The following is a 17682-nucleotide window of genomic DNA, read 5'->3' as shown; positions in this document are numbered from 1 at the left end:
AAACTGTCCACATGTGTGAGTGTGTGAGTGACTGGGTGAGTGTGTGAAACTGTCCACAGCTGTGAGTGACTGGGTGAGTGTGTGAAACTGTCCACAGGTGTGAGTGTGTGAGTGACTGGGTGAGTGTGTGAAACTGTCCACAGGTGTGAGTGTGTGAGTGACTGGGTGAATGTGTGGAACTGTCCACAGGTGTGAGTGTGTGAGTGACTGGGTGAGTGTGTGAAACTGTCCACAGGTGTGTGTGTGTGTGTGTGTGTGTGTGTTTGTGAGTGACAGGGTGAGTGTGTGAAACTGTCCACAGGTGTGAGTGTGTGAGTGACTGGGTGAGTGTGTGAAACTGTCCACAGGTGTGTGTGTGTGAGTGACTGGGTGAGTGTGTGAAACTGTCCACAGGTGTGAGTGTGTGAGTGACTGGGTGAGTGTGTGAAACTGTCCATAGGTGTGTGTGTGTGTGTGTGTTTGTGAGTGACAGGGTGAGTGTGTGAAACTGTCCATAGGTGTGTGTGTGTGTGTGTGTTTGTGAGTGACTGGGTGAGTGTGTGAAACTGTCCACAGGTGTGTGTGTGTGTGTGTTTGTGAGTGACTGGGTGAGTGTGTGAAACTGTCCATAGGTGTGTGTGTGTGTGTTTGTGAGTGACAGGGTGAGTGTGTGAAACTGTCCATAGGTGTGTGTGTGTGTGTGTTTGTGTGTGTGTGTGTGTTTGTGAGTGACTGGGTGAGTGTGTGAAACTGTCCACAGGTGTGTGTGTGTGTGGTTGTTTTCCTTCCATGCATCCAATAATTCCAGACAGACAGACAATAATTCCAGGATGAAGCAGTTACAGAACATGTATGAATAAATGAACATGTTCACACACTGGCGCACATTACTGATTATTTAATAGTCCATCTGTCAGTCTGTAAGCGTGTTCACTGCTGATGTGTTGAGTGTTTTGTATCTCTTCACTGTTCAGGGGTTAGTGAAGCACAGAGGAGCTTGCATTAAATCACTGTTACTGAAATCTTTAACACAGAGACATGACTGCACCAGGCCCCCGGCTGTTAGGATTTCCCATAAGACTGAGATTTAGGCCAATCCCAAGCTCTCATGACAGTAAGGAGAAGGTAATGAAAATAAAGATGGAGCGGGAGTCGTCAGGCTTCATTTAGAGACGCAGTAATGTGAAACAGGACCAAGCTACAATATGTATCGCCCCGTGCTGTCCGTGCTGCTAGAGCACTAATCAGACCCACATGCTCTAGGAACAATTATATGGGTTTTAAAAATAGTATATGCCTCACCAGGCTCGTGAATAGCTTGCGCTTGGTGGTTCACAGCGATCCGGACATTTACAAGGTTTGTTGAGCAACACCTCACAATGCTCCTTGTTAACTGAGAGAGCAGCAGTAGCCTTGACTGTGGGTGGAGGCTATATGCAAGTGGTGAAATCATTGTACAGACACTAATGGCACTTTTCCTCTGTATGGTACCTTGAAAACGGTGATGTAAAAACCTTGGCCAGAGAGACTTGTCAGTCATGACAGAGTGCAGACCTCCAGCACCAATCTCTAACATCCTAAAGCTACAGATCTTTGGATTGGTGAATGATTACAGAATCCAGCGAGAGCTGGACGGAGCAACAAGGAATGAAAACACTCTTATGATCTGTCTAAACTGGGGTGCAGAGCTGTGTTCAGTTCCAAAAAATAACAACAACACGTGAATACATGATGAGAAAGAACACATAATGTTATTCCTGTCATTGTGGTGGGGTCCAAAGCTCACTTCCTGTTAGAGGTGAGGTTTTGAAATTTCAGGGGTGAGCAGTGGTTCTGGAAATTGAACCATGTACCAGGGACCAAAGAGCAAGTAGAGTCAGGTAGATTCAAGTAGTGTAGGTACGACGCATTGGAAAAGCACCACAAGTTCTTGTTTGTTTGTCCTGACTCTTTCTGCTTTTTTAATTGCAGACCTCAGCCGAAGTGCCAGTCTCTCTGAGAAGGAGCTGAAGGAAGCACGGACCCGGAGCCAGATCATTGCAGCTCAACTGACAGTGCCTTCAAACTCCAACTCCAGAGGCGTCCAGCTTTTCAATCGCCGTAGGCAGAGGGTAAACGCCTTGACACTAGTGAGTGTGGGAGGTGGCAGAAACCAAGAGTCCAGGGATGAACCAGATTCTCCTGCCTCAGGCACATTGACATGGGATGGGCAGCACTCGACTGACCGGTTCAAAGACTTGAATCTCATAAATATCCAAAGGCAGATCCTAAGGCCCTCTGTCAAGGGACGAGACATGGAGGAGGAGGAAGTGGTGCGAGAGCTGGAAGATGTTGAGGATGTCGCAAGGGACAGGCATTTTCTCCCTGTGAATGAAAAGGAAGAGGAGATCGCAGAGGAAACGAAGGATGGTGGTGGTAACACTGCTGTACTTGACCGAGCTGAACAAGAGGACGTGCAATCACCCGTGCAGTTAAAAGGTCCTGCAGAGCCATTTAAAGACATCCCAAATGGCTGCCACAGCACAGAGCTCAACAGTCAAGCAGCCAAACCAGTGGCAAAGCAGCCGACCATCGTGAACAGGACAGCTCGGCCATTCTTCTCCCCTACTTCGGCCAAGTCTGGGAGTCCTACCTCAGACATCCCTTCGGTGCCTTCCTATTCGACTCCTCCAATCCCTGCTCAGCTTGCCAGTACATATTCTGACCCACGATCTCCAACTACCAATCCTCCTTTCCCAGTATCATCCAGACAAGCGTTCTCCCCACCACCTCCTGCACCTTCATACCCAACTCCTCCACTTCCCACCTACATGAGCTCACCTACATCTGTCCACACTAACCCTGCTCCGACCTCTGTTATGTCTCCTCCACCAGCCCCTGTCTACTATGCTCCTCTGACTGCACCCAGGCCAAACTTTATGTCTCAATTTCTAAGCGAGCGAAGGTCAGTTACACCAATTCGGACAGGAATCCTTGACGAAGGTGTGGTCCGACGAACCAACCGCAAGGCCATGTTCACCTTTCAGGAGAAACCCAAGTTAGAGCCGAACCCTGAGCTCCTGTCTCTGGTCCAGGGTGCAGATGAAGTGAGGAGAGGGAGGGAGCCTCAGCAGCAGGAGGAGGAGTTGCTGGCCCTTGGAGCAGAGGCCTCCAACTTTCTGGCCAAAGAAGAGGGTGGAGTAGAAGAGCCCTTGGTGCCGGAGTGGGCCTCGACACTAAGAAGCTCCAGGACCCGGACCAGGAGAGAGCACAAGCCTGAGCAAGCCCTGACAAACGCATCTGGAAAAGGGGTGGAGCTTTTTACCAAGCGGCAGACCCGGATGGAGAAGTACGTTCGTGAAAACACAGCCAGGGCGAGGTCTCCTTCTCCGACCTCATCCCTACCGCCTTCCTGGGTGTATCCATCAAACATGCCCGGTCGAGTGAAGGCCATCGTAAGCTCTACCAACGTCAGCACACAGATCACAAAGTCTCTTCAAACTCAACAGGCAACCAACAAGAAGAATGCCCTGCCAAAGCCTCAAGTACCTGAGCCACCTCCAGTCCCAGAAACCCCGGCGCTGGAGAATGGCTGCAGTCGAATGGAAATGGAGTTGTCCAGGCACCAACCTTACCAGCTCAGTTCCTCCTTGTTCATCCTCAACCCTACCAAGGACCCCTTGAGTACCCTCCCAAGAGCAGCACCTCCGCCCAAACCTTTGACTGGTTCCTCCTTCTCCAGACAGACCTCGGTCCCTTCCAGCCCCATAACCACCACGTATAGTCCCTCAGCCACCTATAGATCAACCCATTGCTTCTCCCCCCCCATGACGCCCCTGAGCACCATGAGTGGTGGGCTCTCCTCTCCTGTCACAGGCTTCACTCCCGAACGTGTGGCTTCACCAAGGTCGGGCGCCCAGGCTCCCAAACCGACCTTCTCTGCCAAGAAAGCGGGGATTAGCCCACAGGTGTGGAAGCCATCTTCCTTTTTCTAGTACACTTCTCTTCTTCCAGACTTTTCTCCTGCTCTTGTTCACTCACTGCACTTTACAGACCAACATGTGATAAGGCTTATCAGGGGACACTCTGAGCTGTTTGAGCAATTATAGCTGATGAAACATCAGGAAGTGTTCCAGGAAAAATAAAGCGCTGTAGGCGGTATAGATTATTTTCACACAGAGGCAGTATATAGTTCTCTCCTGGGATCCGGAGTAAGGATTACTTTCACTCCTGATTTAATGATGAAATATGCTTGACCATAGTTTATTTTCCCAGTTTTGCATGGAGGGAGGCAATAAATATTGCGTAATCTGCTGAGACATGGCAATCACTTCACACTGTTCTCAGCAGAAGGCCACCAAGGGGTCTTTTAATTTTGAGTGTTGTGGCCTCTATCTCACACTCTCTTTGTGTCTTATTGTTCGACGTGTCACTTAATGAAACTATTATCGATTTAGTGCCTCTTTCTTTTTAAAGATGCTTAGGCCAAATACCTTTCAGGTGAGAAACACGCCGTTTTCCAGGCACTGCTTCCCAGTATGTCCTGCTCTTTCAGAGCACTTTAGCAGATGGTGCCTTGGATTTATGATCTATGATTTGCAATTTAATACGAGTGGACGGACTTGAAAGAAAGGGGAAGGGAGCTCCTTCGTTGTCTTTAATCCTTCAGCCACAGTGCAGTTTGTCTTTTTTCTAATGCAAGGATGCCATAAGTTCATATAATAGTGGTCTCCAAAGGTTTTTAATAACATGAGAAAGGAAGAGTGTGTTGTGTATGTTTTCCAAATGTGAAGCATTTATCGAGTTAGCTCAATTAGATCACTCTGTTTCATTTCTGCTCTTTTCTGCTTTTTTCCTCTGATTAAAACACAAGGGAAACTCTGCTCTCTGGCCTCTTTATTCTTGCATGATCTTCGTTGCTGTCCTTTGGCTTTTACTCTCATACTGTATTCTCCTTTCCACCTTTTTTCCTCATTAATTTTCAGCTCCTACTCTTCCAACAGTTCTTATTTAGCAGGATTTAGCAGTTATAAGGAGTGTCTAAGAACATGAGGGTATTAAGTATGGCACAGCATTGTAGACCAACACACATCCCCTGCAGTGTTTGAATACAGCTTGAAGTGCTTGCAGAGAAAACCACACAACACAAATCAAGTTCTAAAATCAACTGGACCACAATGTATTACAAAACAGCCATGAGGAAATCAGGGAACATAATATTACAGACTGCATACTTGTCAAACAGGGTCCTCTTGGCTCAGACACAACTCATTCAGTATGTCGTGCTAAAGGGAAAGTCCACTGATTTGTTTAAATTTCTGCACATGTTAATGATTAAGCAGTGATTAAGCCAAAGTAGTCATTCAGATTGGTTGGATGGCATGCTGAGTCAAAATCTGAGTCAGAATTATTCACAGTGGTAGTGATGGGAAACAAACATGCTGTTTTTATTGTTATTGCACAATGTACATCAAAAGTGTGCTCGGCATTTAACCCATTCCTGGCAGTTAACGCACACGCACACACACAAACACACACCCACCTGAAGCAGCAGGCTTCCTCAAGGGCTGTGGGTGCTGAGGGAAGAGACACTCCCACGGCCCCAAATTTTGTCCTGCTAGTTTAGAGGATTGAACTGGCAAACTTCCGGTCCAAAGCCCACTTCCCTAACCATTAGGTCATGGATGGCCCCCACACATTCATATTTGAAGTTATGTAACAACATCATTTTGGGAGTAGGACCAACTCCTCTCCTCAGCCTTATATATACACAACTCATGTCACTTCTGTGTCAGAAAAAACTCACACCCACCTCCACCCCATCTCCACCATTTTTTCCTTGTATTCCTCTATCCCACGGGGGTTTGGTTCACCTCCCTGTTTCAGAGAAAATGTTCTGCTTGATGTAAGAATTATTTTGCTATTTATGCTATGTTTACTTACATGGTAGTGTCGCAGCCACACAGCTCCAGGGACCTGGAGGTTGTGGGTTCGATTCCTGCTCCGGGTGACTGTCTGTGAGGAGTTTGTTGTGTTCTCCCTGTGTCCGCATGGGTTTCCTCCGGGTGCTCTGGTTTCCTCCCACAGTCTAAAAACACACGTTGGTAGGTGGATTGGTGACTCAAAAGTCTCCGTAGGTGTGAATGTGTGTGTGTGAGTGTGTGTGTGTCTGTGTTGCCCTGTGAAGGACTGGCGCCCCCTCCAGGGTGTATTCCTGCCTTGCACCCAATGATTCCAGGTAGGCTCTGGACCCACCGCGACCCTGTACTGGATAAGGGTTACAGATAATGAATGAATGAATATTGCTAAGTAAATATTCAGTGTTATAAAGTAGTGTAACACTCAAATTTACTCTCAAAGTTTCCTATGTATCGTTATTGACACATAAACAGTCATTCATGTATAGTTCTAGTTGGTGAATGAAGTGGCTGTGTTATGTGCTTGGTTCCAATCTCCACCACTGTAGGAAAATCTGAATATCTTTTTTCCTTGTGACATAATATTTCACGTTAAAACCCCCAAATTACTCAATTTGCAACTGAATGCACACTATGTATTAAAAAAAAGTAATTGCCATTTAATGGCCACATTGATATTTATTATGCACTGGGGAAAAACAAGGGACAGGAATTCAGTACTGAATGTACAGAGTGTCACAGGGGCACAGTTCTGGCTCTTGTGGTCCACAGTTCTGTCTTTGCCTGTGACGTTAGGCATGTTCTCCTTGTGTCCACCACCCAGTCGCTTGGGCTTCTCCCGAACCAGTGTGGAATGGGAGTTTACCATTAGGAAGGTTATCCTGTGTAAAACCTGTGCAGATCAGTCAATCCACTGTGGTGACCCCCTAACAAAAACAACTTACTAACTCTTAAAAAGTCATTAAAAAGTACTTACATACAATTTGGTGGAATCCAATGCTACTTTTTTGCATTTCAGTCTTGGCTCATACAGATCTTAACATACTTTGTAAGACATATAGAGGTACCTTAAGAAAGGAAAAGGATCTTAAAATGAATCCTAATTGGAACAGGATGAATATCTGCAGACTTTTCTGTCTTTTGTTCCACTGCTATGGGACTGAACCCCTACTTTGACTTGGGCTGACCCTTAGCCTTGCTGTCACATTATGTTATAACGGTTCTCTGGAGGTGAAAACCTACCCAGCAGGCTCAGCAGAGTAAGCACGTATCTGAGTAAAGGTTAGTGGCCTTGGCCTGCATGCTCGAAACCTGAACAGGGCACCAGAGCCCACCGTGCTGAAAAAGAGAACCCAGGAGAATAAATAGAGCTTGCTATAGTTACTCAGAACACTCCAGAAATCCTGATATTGCCTTTGTACAAGCGTAAAAACACTGACCAGGCTTTGTGGATGTGTGTTGTAACACATTCAAGCCCAGTAGCTTCATGTCATGAGCATAGAGAGGTGCATTTTGTTGATTTACATGAGCTGGGTTTTTTTTTTTTTTTTTGATATTGATTAAGCTTGGTTTAATGTAAATCACATGATCAGTGAAGATGCAATTTATAGGATTGGAAAACTGATTTTATTCCTGGAAGGTCACGACTTAACACTGTAAAATATGTTGGCATGTGCAAATACAGTGCTGCATTGTGCACAGAGAGAACAAGAGGGACATGAGATAGAGGACAGTGTGGCCGGATCACTAGAAACAGTGACAGTGAGGACAGCATGGTCAGTTCACTAGAGAGAGTGAGACGGACGTGAGAGTAAGGACTACATGGTCAATTCACTAGAGAACTAATGTTTTGTTTTCTATGTTTAGGTTAAGGAAGAGTCACCAGTCGTGGCTTCATCCAGCCGGTCTAGCACCCCAACGCCCTGGACGCCCAACTTGTCCCGACGTCTCAGCAGCCCAGAGGGTCCCTCCAGTGCTGTGTGGTCCTCCAACATCCAACACAGAACTTCGGTCACCTCCCCTCCTCCCCAGCGCATCCAAAGCCCAGTCACCTTCTCCCCAACCCCAAAACCAGTTCATAACTCTGTCCCCTCCTCACCAACCCCAAGGTCTATCTCCATCCAAAGCCCTATCACCTCCTCTTCATCTCCAAGACCCTTCCATAATTCTGTCCCTTCCTCACCAACACCAAGACCCTTCCATACTCCCCTCCCTACCTCACAAACCTCAAAGTCCATCCAAAGTCCCATTACCTCCTCTTCATCTCCAAGACCCTTCCATAACCCTGCTCCTTCCACTCTGTTCTCCAAACCCAGTAAAAGTACTCCAACAACTCCTGTATCTCCACCTTGGGAGACCAGGTGCCAGTCCCCAATCAGCCCTCAAGACACCAAAGCCAACCACCGCCTCTTGGCCAAGAACATCATCAACGCAGCCAAGCGCAAGAACAGCCCTTCCCCTGGACATAATCTTCCCATGTCTCCGATCACCAGCAGCATCCTACCTTTGAGCCCCTTTCAGTCTCGCTCCCTTGGGGCCCAGTCCCCGACCTTCACCAGCCCACCGGCCACTCCCACACGAATGGTCAGATCTCCACTGCGCCTCTACAACACTCGCTCCCTCACCGACTCGGACGCCTCGCTGGAGTCAGAGGATTCGGGCGTCCGGTCTCCTGGGGCACGCACCTACAACACCTGCCCACGAGGCTGGACTGGGAGCCTGAGAGTCAAGAGGGGAGGAGTGTCTGAAGACCTGTAGGATGCAGGGCTTGTCGCAGACAGGTATTGGACTGCAAATTGAACCAGACAGTGGACCAGTGGGTGACAGAGCATCAGCAGTTGTCTCCAGTCATTCTGTGGAACCAGAGTTTAGCTTCAGCCCCCAATTTGACAAAATCAGTGTCTTTACCAGACAAAGAGTTTTCAAACAACAACCAAATCAACAACAGAGAACGGAAGGATGGACAATAATTTGCAGAAGGCCAGATTTCTTTTATTTCACTTCCAGTCAGACTGCACATTGTGTATGATTTGTTCATTATTTTTTATGGTTTCTAAGGAGGCTAGATAAAAGATTAACTACAACAAGAATGGGATATATAAAAAGGGCAAGAAATTAGGAAAATAAACAATCTTCCAAAAAGTGAAAGTCCTGGGACAAATAAAATGGCGCTTCCAAGAACCACAGTAAACTGTCAGCACCAGACCCACAGCTCTTGTCATCTGTGAAAAATTGGAGGCAATTAAGGTCCCATAGTGTCCATCCTCTTTACACTCAGCCCTTTGATGTGTGTCAAGCATCTCTCCTGGGAAAAGGAAATAGACAAAAAGGAGTATCTGGAAATCAAACTAAAGGATCTATTCTTCCAACAATGACTTGGACCAGCCAAATCCAGACCTTAACACTGCTGACAGTTCTTACCAACCTATGTATGTTCAGTATCTGGGGCAGATCCGCAGAACGTCTGGTCATCTTGATCTTTCTCAGGACTCAATACCTGTATTGTCCTCCAGATATAATTGGAAGGGCATCAATGAGGATCACAGGAATACATCATGAATGGCTTATGAGCCAGATTTGTGCTGGAACGGAACTCAGGGCTGGTGACCACTGGGACAGAAAATGGACTAGTCTAAGGAGGTATTGGTTCAGAGTTTGGTCAAAAGAAGGGAGGCAAACTTGAGACAGACTTTCTCTCAGTCTGATAAAAGTGTTCTTGGAATAATGATTTTAATGCTGGAGATGTTAAGAAGTGCCTATGCTGACGGCGGTTAATCTGCTTGGAATTATGAAGCGAAACTGAAGATCATTTTGCTTTTATCCTCGAAGTGACATTCAGTTTCATTCTTTCCTACACATGTCTGAGTTTTTCTTTCTCTTACGCAGATGACTGAACATAACCAGTGATATCTGGGCCCCTCCTGGCTTCAACTGCTATGCACCTGACTGTATACCTTTTGACAAACTATGCACAAGTTGGACGTGACTTTTTCATTTTAACCAAATACTTTCCATGGCTTCTCGTGACCAAAGATATACCCCTCGTGCAAGAACCTTCACTGCAGAGTTGAATGTTTTCATTTTCTGTGTGTTGTAGAGTAAATCTAAAGCAGGATTTGCATCCTAAGTTTTTGTACTATTTGTTTCAGAGAGTAAAAGGATGTAGTGGAAGAGATCTATAAGTACAAGATAACTGAACATCAATGTATTGAAAGGGTAATAGGACTGAGCTTTACATTCATAATGAAGATTGGTGATGCCCGACGGATGACATGAATGATGTATGAATATATGATTAACAGTATGTGCTACAAGCAGTGGAACATTCTTGAAAGATGGTTTTGAAACAAGGGACTAACTGCACTATGCTTTTAGGAAACTTCTGTTTATATAGACAATGCTGGTGATCTGCCATTTAATCCAACACTTTGCAGTTTACTGTTTACATATGTCTTATATGTGTATTAGAAACACTCATAACTTTGGCGAAAGTTTTAAAGGAGGATTCCAACAATTTTTCAAAATAGCTCAAATTGTTCAGTGCTTGAGAGGTAAACAAAATCATTGAGCGTGTTGTGGTGTGAAATAGTACCAGATGTTGTAATATCTACAAAACAAACTAATTTTATCTAAAGTCATTTTATTTAGTTCTAAACCACCAGTGAACATCAGTGGTTACAGACAATGAAAGGGTTAATGTTGACAGTGATAAAATACTAGTAAATAGTGGCACGTTTGGGGACTATTTGGTCCACACAACTCCTTGCATATACCCTTCCATTTTGATTTGCTTTTGTTTTTAAAGTTAGCTAAAATCACAGCCCAAATTTTTAAAACAGTGGGATCAATGAATACATGATATATCTGATGTTAAGAGCTGTTAACCACATCCAAGTCTTCAGCCATCTGGCTCCTATCACGACCACTTTTGAAAAATTGGTGGAAATTCACTTGTAATGAAAAGTAGACAGACAAGTTGAAAACATAAAGTTACAGTTGATGTTAGAGTCGATTCTAGAGGCAGGTTTACTGACAAAAAGCAGAAATATGGCAAATGTAATGAAGGGATTCAATAGTTACTGTTTCCTCACTTGTTAGTTTTAATGCTTCACTTCATCTAGAATGTTTTGGAGGGAAAGTACAAGTGATAATTAGAGGAAGAAACGTGTTCTCACTGGAAGTACGTCTGACCGTCAGGGGAGAGGCTAATTTTGGAGCTAACAGAGCTACATTTATTCATATAAGAGCACATACAAGATGTATTTTTACTTTACATTACATTCCTCAGAGTATTTCAGTTGAGGACATGGGCTGCTTCACCCAGAACTGAAATCCTAACCACCCCAAATAGAAGACTAGGCATACCAGTTAGCATTATGCTAACTATCTGTCCTTGCATTCAGTCATTATTAGCAACGTTAGCATTCTGAGTGAAGAATTAGTTTTAAAATCTTCAGTGGCTAAAACTAATGATCTAATTCAGTGGTTGGGGTATAAAACAAGTCATTCAGAGCGGTTTGATATGGAATTTGTTTACTGTAATGAAACTAACATGTTTAGAGTGGTGATAGGAACCAGGCATCCCTGTGTCTACACACAACTCAGTCTGGCTTCTATTTGTGATATGCTACATTCACTTTAAAAGCCTCATTAATCCATTCAGATTTTTGCTCACATCGGATTTGATTATCTTGACAGCTCACATTCATAAATGTAGGGCTTAGTGCCGTGTATCTGTGTAATGTGAAGGGATCTGTCTGTGAATGCTCACATTGATATGTTTATTTGGTTTTATGCCAAATGGGTCCCTAAGCCCTGTTGTAGATGTTAAAGAACAGCTTTTACACCCAAGCACTGCACAGTATGTCTAACAAAAATCAGTTTATGTTCAGCGCTCACCTGCACTTCTCTTTTCTTTTTTTTTTTTTTGTTTTACATTCAGTGCATTATTTTGGTGCAGAAGCCATAGTTTTATCACCGATGTAGTACAACTTATAGGATACACACGGCCAGATGTGAGACACAGCCTGTATGTTTCGGTCAGTGCTAGCAGAAAGGCAAATCCAATCACATTCATGCTGCATGCCCATAAATCAGATACATGTCCAATTCACTACAAAATATGAAATTGATTCAAATTTGATTTAAAAGGGTTGGCTTTGATGTATTCACTCAGCCCTGGAAAAAAAAAAAAAAACACTCATCATGTAAAGGGAGAATGTGTGCATTTCTGACATAGTCCCATATCTTTGTAATGTGACAGTATCACAGATTGCTGTGTGACTGTTAAAACAAAAACATTTCCTCATATGATATGAGGAATATAATGATCTACTTAAATTTTCTCTGGAAGGGTAAGATACAGGGAATCATATCGTTGCTGTCCAAGTAAAAACGCGTATTTTTGTGGATTTTTTATGGAAAAGCACAGCAGCTTTTCTTCACATTGTGTGATGTGTAACTTCATGATGAATGGACCAATAGAAATGCTCTAAATTTACATGCAATTAAATCCTTTTACACTGACATCCATTAAAAGGAAAAATGGTTTTGTCTTTGGACATCAGTGATATTCTTGTTAGCGTTAGCTACAGTAGCGTTAGCTACAGACGACTAATATATATATATATATATATATTTTTTTTTTTTTTCTGCTGAATTTGTGTTTAAAAAAATCATGATACTGTCACATGAAATAAAAAAGGTTTGTGACCATGTCACAAATATATCACACATAAGAGTACAACCCCACAAAAAAACCACATACTGAAACACATAGCGTCTGGTTCTTATCACCACCACTGTGAAGAGTTCTGAATCAACAGTGGAGTGTCACACATCCGCCAACTCTCTGTGACTGTGTTTACATCTGGACCCTTTAATTCTGCCAACATGGTAGGTTCATTTGTTGTGTTTATTCTCATGTAATATCCCTTTTTGCACTTTTTTTGTACTCAATGACATGCCTGCAAATGGTGTCTTTTGCCAGCGGTGTCTCCTTTCTATAAACTGCAGTTCACGTCTCATTAGATACACAGCCGTGACAGAGGTGAACATTCCTCCGAGTGAGTCGAGTTACATGTCATCCGTACTGAGGGCACGTATATATATGCTATGTATCCAGGCGTAACCAGACCCCCTATCTGAATTCAGCTACTTTAAGGTAGATGCGCCTAAAGCCCCCCAGCAGGTGTAGAACTGATCTGCATCCAGTATCTTTGAGCTCAGTTAGAGTGCCAGAATTTAATATCCAACATCAGAACCTGTCCTCACTAATGTTTATGTGGCTGAATGCCATGAGATCCTCACAGCAATGGTCAAGCCTCTGGTGTAAAGCCTTACCAAAAGAGGAGAAGCTGTTTCAGCAGCAAAGGAGGACAAACACCTGGCCAATGCCCTTCATTACAGGAGAAATATTGCATAAGCAGGTGGGGACAAAACCTTTTGCCCACCCAGTGTATCAGTGTCAGGCCGAGTATTGGGTCACAGCACATGCAAAAGTGATTCTTCTCTGGAGTCCTGACACCTTATATCGGTACCTCAGCAGATTGTCCGGCACTTACTTGTCCACATGTCCTGACTGACAGGAACACCAGCTGCAGGGTGACTTGGCACCTTGGACCAGAATATCCTCCAAATCAGTGTGATGGATGCCTTTCATCCACAACGTTACATCCCCACCCCCAACCACGACTCCATCTTCTAAATACTGAGCTTCGGAGCAAAACGTCTCAGTGCTTGATCTGAAAACACCAGCTGCCCTTGACTTTGTGTCAGACGTCCAATAACGGAAAAAATAACAATGCTCTGACACTGCTCGGGGTCTTATATTTGTACATTAAATTTCTTTAAGGATTTAGAAGGTTTTGTTTGTGCTCATTTTGGAGATACGAGGTTTTTATCCGAGGAAATGCATCCAGGCTCAATATCCATACAATATCCATACATAAACGCTGTGTAATTTATAAATAAACACAACTAATAAGCTGACGTTCTCTTCCTGTTTTTTCTGTTTTGCCACACTCCACTGCAGACTACAGTCCTGATTAGTGCTTTACCACCTCATTGTTGATCATTAAAGGTTGCCTTGGTTACGGATTACTGATCACTAACTCATTACTATTATTATAATCACAGTTAATCCTGACCAACTACACATCATTGGAGCCGTTTTTTATTTAATGTATAGCTGCCATTATCACTCAGTTAAAAAAAAAAAAAAACATTAGTGTCACTGCCACACAACTTCAGGGTCCAGGGTTCAGTCTGTATTTCAGGTTACTGTCTGTGAGGAGTGTGGTGTGTTCTCTCTGTGTCTGTGTAGTTTTCCTCCGGCTGCTCTTGTTTCCACTGTCCAAACGCACCTATTAGTAGGTTTGACTGGCTGTGAGAAACTGTCCACATGATTGAGTGTGTGAGTGACTGGGTGATTGTGTGAGTGACTGGGTGATTGTGTGAGTCACCAGGTGAGTATGTGACTGACTGGGTGAGTGTGTGAGTGACTGGGTGAGTCACCAGGTGAGTATGTGACTGACTGGGTGAGTGTGTGAGTGACTGGGTGATTGTGTGAGTGACTGGGTGAGTGTGTGAGTGACTGGGTGAGTCACTAGGTGAGTATGTGAGTGACTGGATGAGTGTGTGAGTGACTGGGTGAGTGTGTGAGTGACTGGGTGAGTCACCAGGTGAGTATGTGACTGACTGGGTGAGTGTGTGAGTGACTGGGTAAGTGTGTGAGTGACTGGGTGAGTCACTAGGTGAGTATGTGAGTGACTGGATGAGTGTGTGAGTGACTGGGTGAGTGTGTGAGTGACTGGGTGAGTCACCAGGTGACTGACTGGGTGATTGTGTGAGTGACTGGGTGAGTGTGTGAGTGACTGGGTGAGTCACTAGGTGAGTATGTGAGTGACTGGATGAGTGTGTGAGTGACTGGGTGAGTGTGTGAGTGACTGGGTGAGTCACCAGGTGAGTATGTGACTGACTGGGTGAGTGTGTGAGTGACTGGGTGAGTGTGTGAGTGACTGGGTGAGTCACTAGGTGAGTATGTGAGTGACTGGATGAGTGTGTGAGTGACTGGGTGAGTGTGTGAGTGACTGGGTGAGTCACCAGGTGAGTATGTGACTGACTGGGTGATTGTGTGAGTGACTGGGTGAGTGTGTGAGTGACCGGGTGAGTCACCAGGTGAGTATGTGAGTGACTGGGTGAGTGTGTGAGTGACTGGGTGATTGTGTGAGTGACTGGGTGAGTCACCAGGTGAGTATGTGAGTGACTGGGTGAGTGTGTGAGTGACTGGGTGATTGTGTGAGTGACTGGGTGAGTCACCAGGTGAGTATGTGAGTGACTGGTGTCAGTGTATGAGTGACTGGGTGAGTGCGTGAGTGACTGGGTGATTGTGTGAGTGACTGGGTGAGTGTGTGAGTGACTGGGTGAGTGTGTGAAACTGTCCTGGGTGAGCCTCCATAAAATCAGGTTGGGGGGCACTTCCACAAGGGGGAGCTATTTGCGCTCAAGAAGAAACATCTTCCTGTGTGATCCAAGGCTTTGACAAGGACTGTGTCAAACTCAATATGAAGCCATGACGTGTATATCCACTAAAAGGGCATTTAAAATGATCAACAGAAAACAAATCTTACAAAAACATAATAAAATAAGTGTTACTACTTATCCAACACATGTGCACAAACACTAGTGAGCCACTTTTTAGCACACACACACAGACAGACACACACCCGCAAAGCTGGAGCAGCAACCTGCCAGTCATAGGGTCTGGGGAGCATTTGGGTTTGGATATTGAAGAGAGAGAAAGAACAACTGTTTTACTCCACCCCCACCCCCATTTTCCCTACCGGTCCCTAGCCCATCTTCTCATTTCTGTAACATTGGCTGAATTCGGTCCAGGGGGGAGTTCCCAGCATGCTCCATGGTCACTCTTTCTGTTATGGGGATTAGTTTAGGGGTTTTAATTTAGGGGTTGTGTTGTGTGTGTTGTATGGGCTTGGTGTTGTGTGGTGGTTCACTGTCCTGAAGAAGGGGGTCTTTAGACGTGTAATGACCCTGCATCTCGCTACACAGCAAGGACAAATTGCTGCTCGTTCCCTTGTTTCCTCTTCCGTGCCCTTCTAAGTGCACTAAAATAAAGATTGCTTAAGAGCGGTAATGGCTCTGTCTGGTTTCTCCACCTCCGAATACACCACAATATGGACAGAGAGCTGGTCTGAAGGCAAAATATGTGGCTCCAAATCCACACCGTTCATATGGTGCCTTCAAATATGTGCAGGTTTTCTAAGGTGACTATATATAATAAAGGTGACTAATAATCGAGCTTGTCATTGAGATGTGTTCTGCTGTAATGTTTAATGAGATGCCACAGACTGCAAAATTAGTTTAGTGAAAAACAAATACAATCAGGTGCTTGTAGACCCTGCAGGTCACACGTCTGTCCCAGGAGCACATATCAGAAACAGGCCCCCTTGTGGTGTTTTGCCCTGTGTAGAGTTTGAATAGGACTACAGGGTTTAGTGGCTCCATTTGAGACAGAGCTTAAGAGAAAAGCCAATATCGCTCCTGTACTGCCCTCTGCTGGTCTTAAGTGGTGAGTTTACTCTTTTCTTTTGAATAGAAGACAAACATCTAAGCTCATTGCAATCTATTACTGATTTTCTATTACATTTTTCTCAGTTAAGCATTACATACATTAAATGTATGTTTCATGCTTTTGATAGACGCTGCTGTATATGTTGAGTTCAGCAGTGAACTGGCAGAGGGCACTGAGTATTGTGAAGACACACTGGTAGGTGAAGTAATAGCATTGATTATCTGGTTACAGGGCCCCTGTGAAGGGTATTGGGTGGAGGGATATCTGACAGCAAGTGAACAGTCACTTACTGAAGTTGATGTTGCAAGCTGAAGAATTGGGCTAGTGTACTAATGGCTAATCTGCCATTTTCTGATGGAAACAATGTTTTGTTCGATCTCCAAAACCACCGGTTCCCACCCCCACTGTAGGATCACTTTGGACCGCCTTTTGTAGGTAGTGACCACTGCATAACAACATGGCCCTGGAGGGGGCGCCAGTCCTTCACAGGGCAACACACACTCACGCATTCACGCACACCTACGGACACTTTTTATTTCTTTGAGTCACCAATCCACCTACCATGTGTTTTTGGACTGTGGGAGGGAACCAGAACAGAGCAAATCCACGCAGACACAGAGAGAACACACCACGCTCCTCACAGACAGTCACCTGGAGGAAACCCACGCAGACGCAGGGAGAACACACCACACTCCTCACAGACAGTCACCCGGAGGAAACCCACGCAGACACAGGGAGAACACACCACACTCCTCACAGACAGTCACCCGGAGGAAACCCACGCAGACACAGGGAGAACACACCACGCTCCTCACAGACAGTCACCTGGAGGAAACCCACGCAGACACAGGGAGAACACACCACGCTCCTCACAGACAGTAACCCGGAGGAAACCCACGCAGACACAGGGAGAACACACCACGCTCCTCACAGACAGTAACCCGGAGGAAACCCACGCAGACACAGGGAGAACACACCACGCTCCTCACAGACAGTCACCCGGAGGAAACCCACGCAGACACAGGGAGAACACACCACGCTCCTCACAGACAGTCACCCGGAGGAAACCCACGCAGACACAGGGAGAACACACCACGCTCCTCACAGACAGTCAGCCGGAGGAAACCCACGCAGACACAGGGAGAACACACCACGCTCCTCACAGACAGTCACCCGGAGGAAACCCACGCAGACACAGGGAGAACACACCACGCT

At 45.2% G+C, this 17682-nt stretch overlaps 1 protein-coding gene across 1 annotated transcript in view; it reads left to right on the top strand.

Moving 5' to 3' along the window:
- LOC136694450 (synaptopodin) overlaps positions 1 to 13859 on the top strand; it is a 31710-nt gene extending 17851 nt beyond the window's left edge. Inside the window, exons 3-4 of the mRNA XM_066668014.1 lie at positions 1951 to 3926; positions 7743 to 13859. Coding sequence (XP_066524111.1) covers positions 1951 to 3926; positions 7743 to 8633 — 2867 coding nt within the window. The 3' untranslated portion in view covers positions 8634 to 13859. The remainder of the gene's footprint in view (positions 1 to 1950; positions 3927 to 7742) is intronic.
- Positions 13860 to 17682: the final 3823 nt, after the last annotated feature.

This window comes from Hoplias malabaricus, chromosome 4, assembly GCF_029633855.1.
Source record: "Hoplias malabaricus isolate fHopMal1 chromosome 4, fHopMal1.hap1, whole genome shotgun sequence".
NCBI classification, from domain to species: Eukaryota; Metazoa; Chordata; class Actinopteri; order Characiformes; family Erythrinidae; genus Hoplias; species Hoplias malabaricus.
This window is presented reverse-complemented; position numbering and strand designations above follow the sequence as displayed.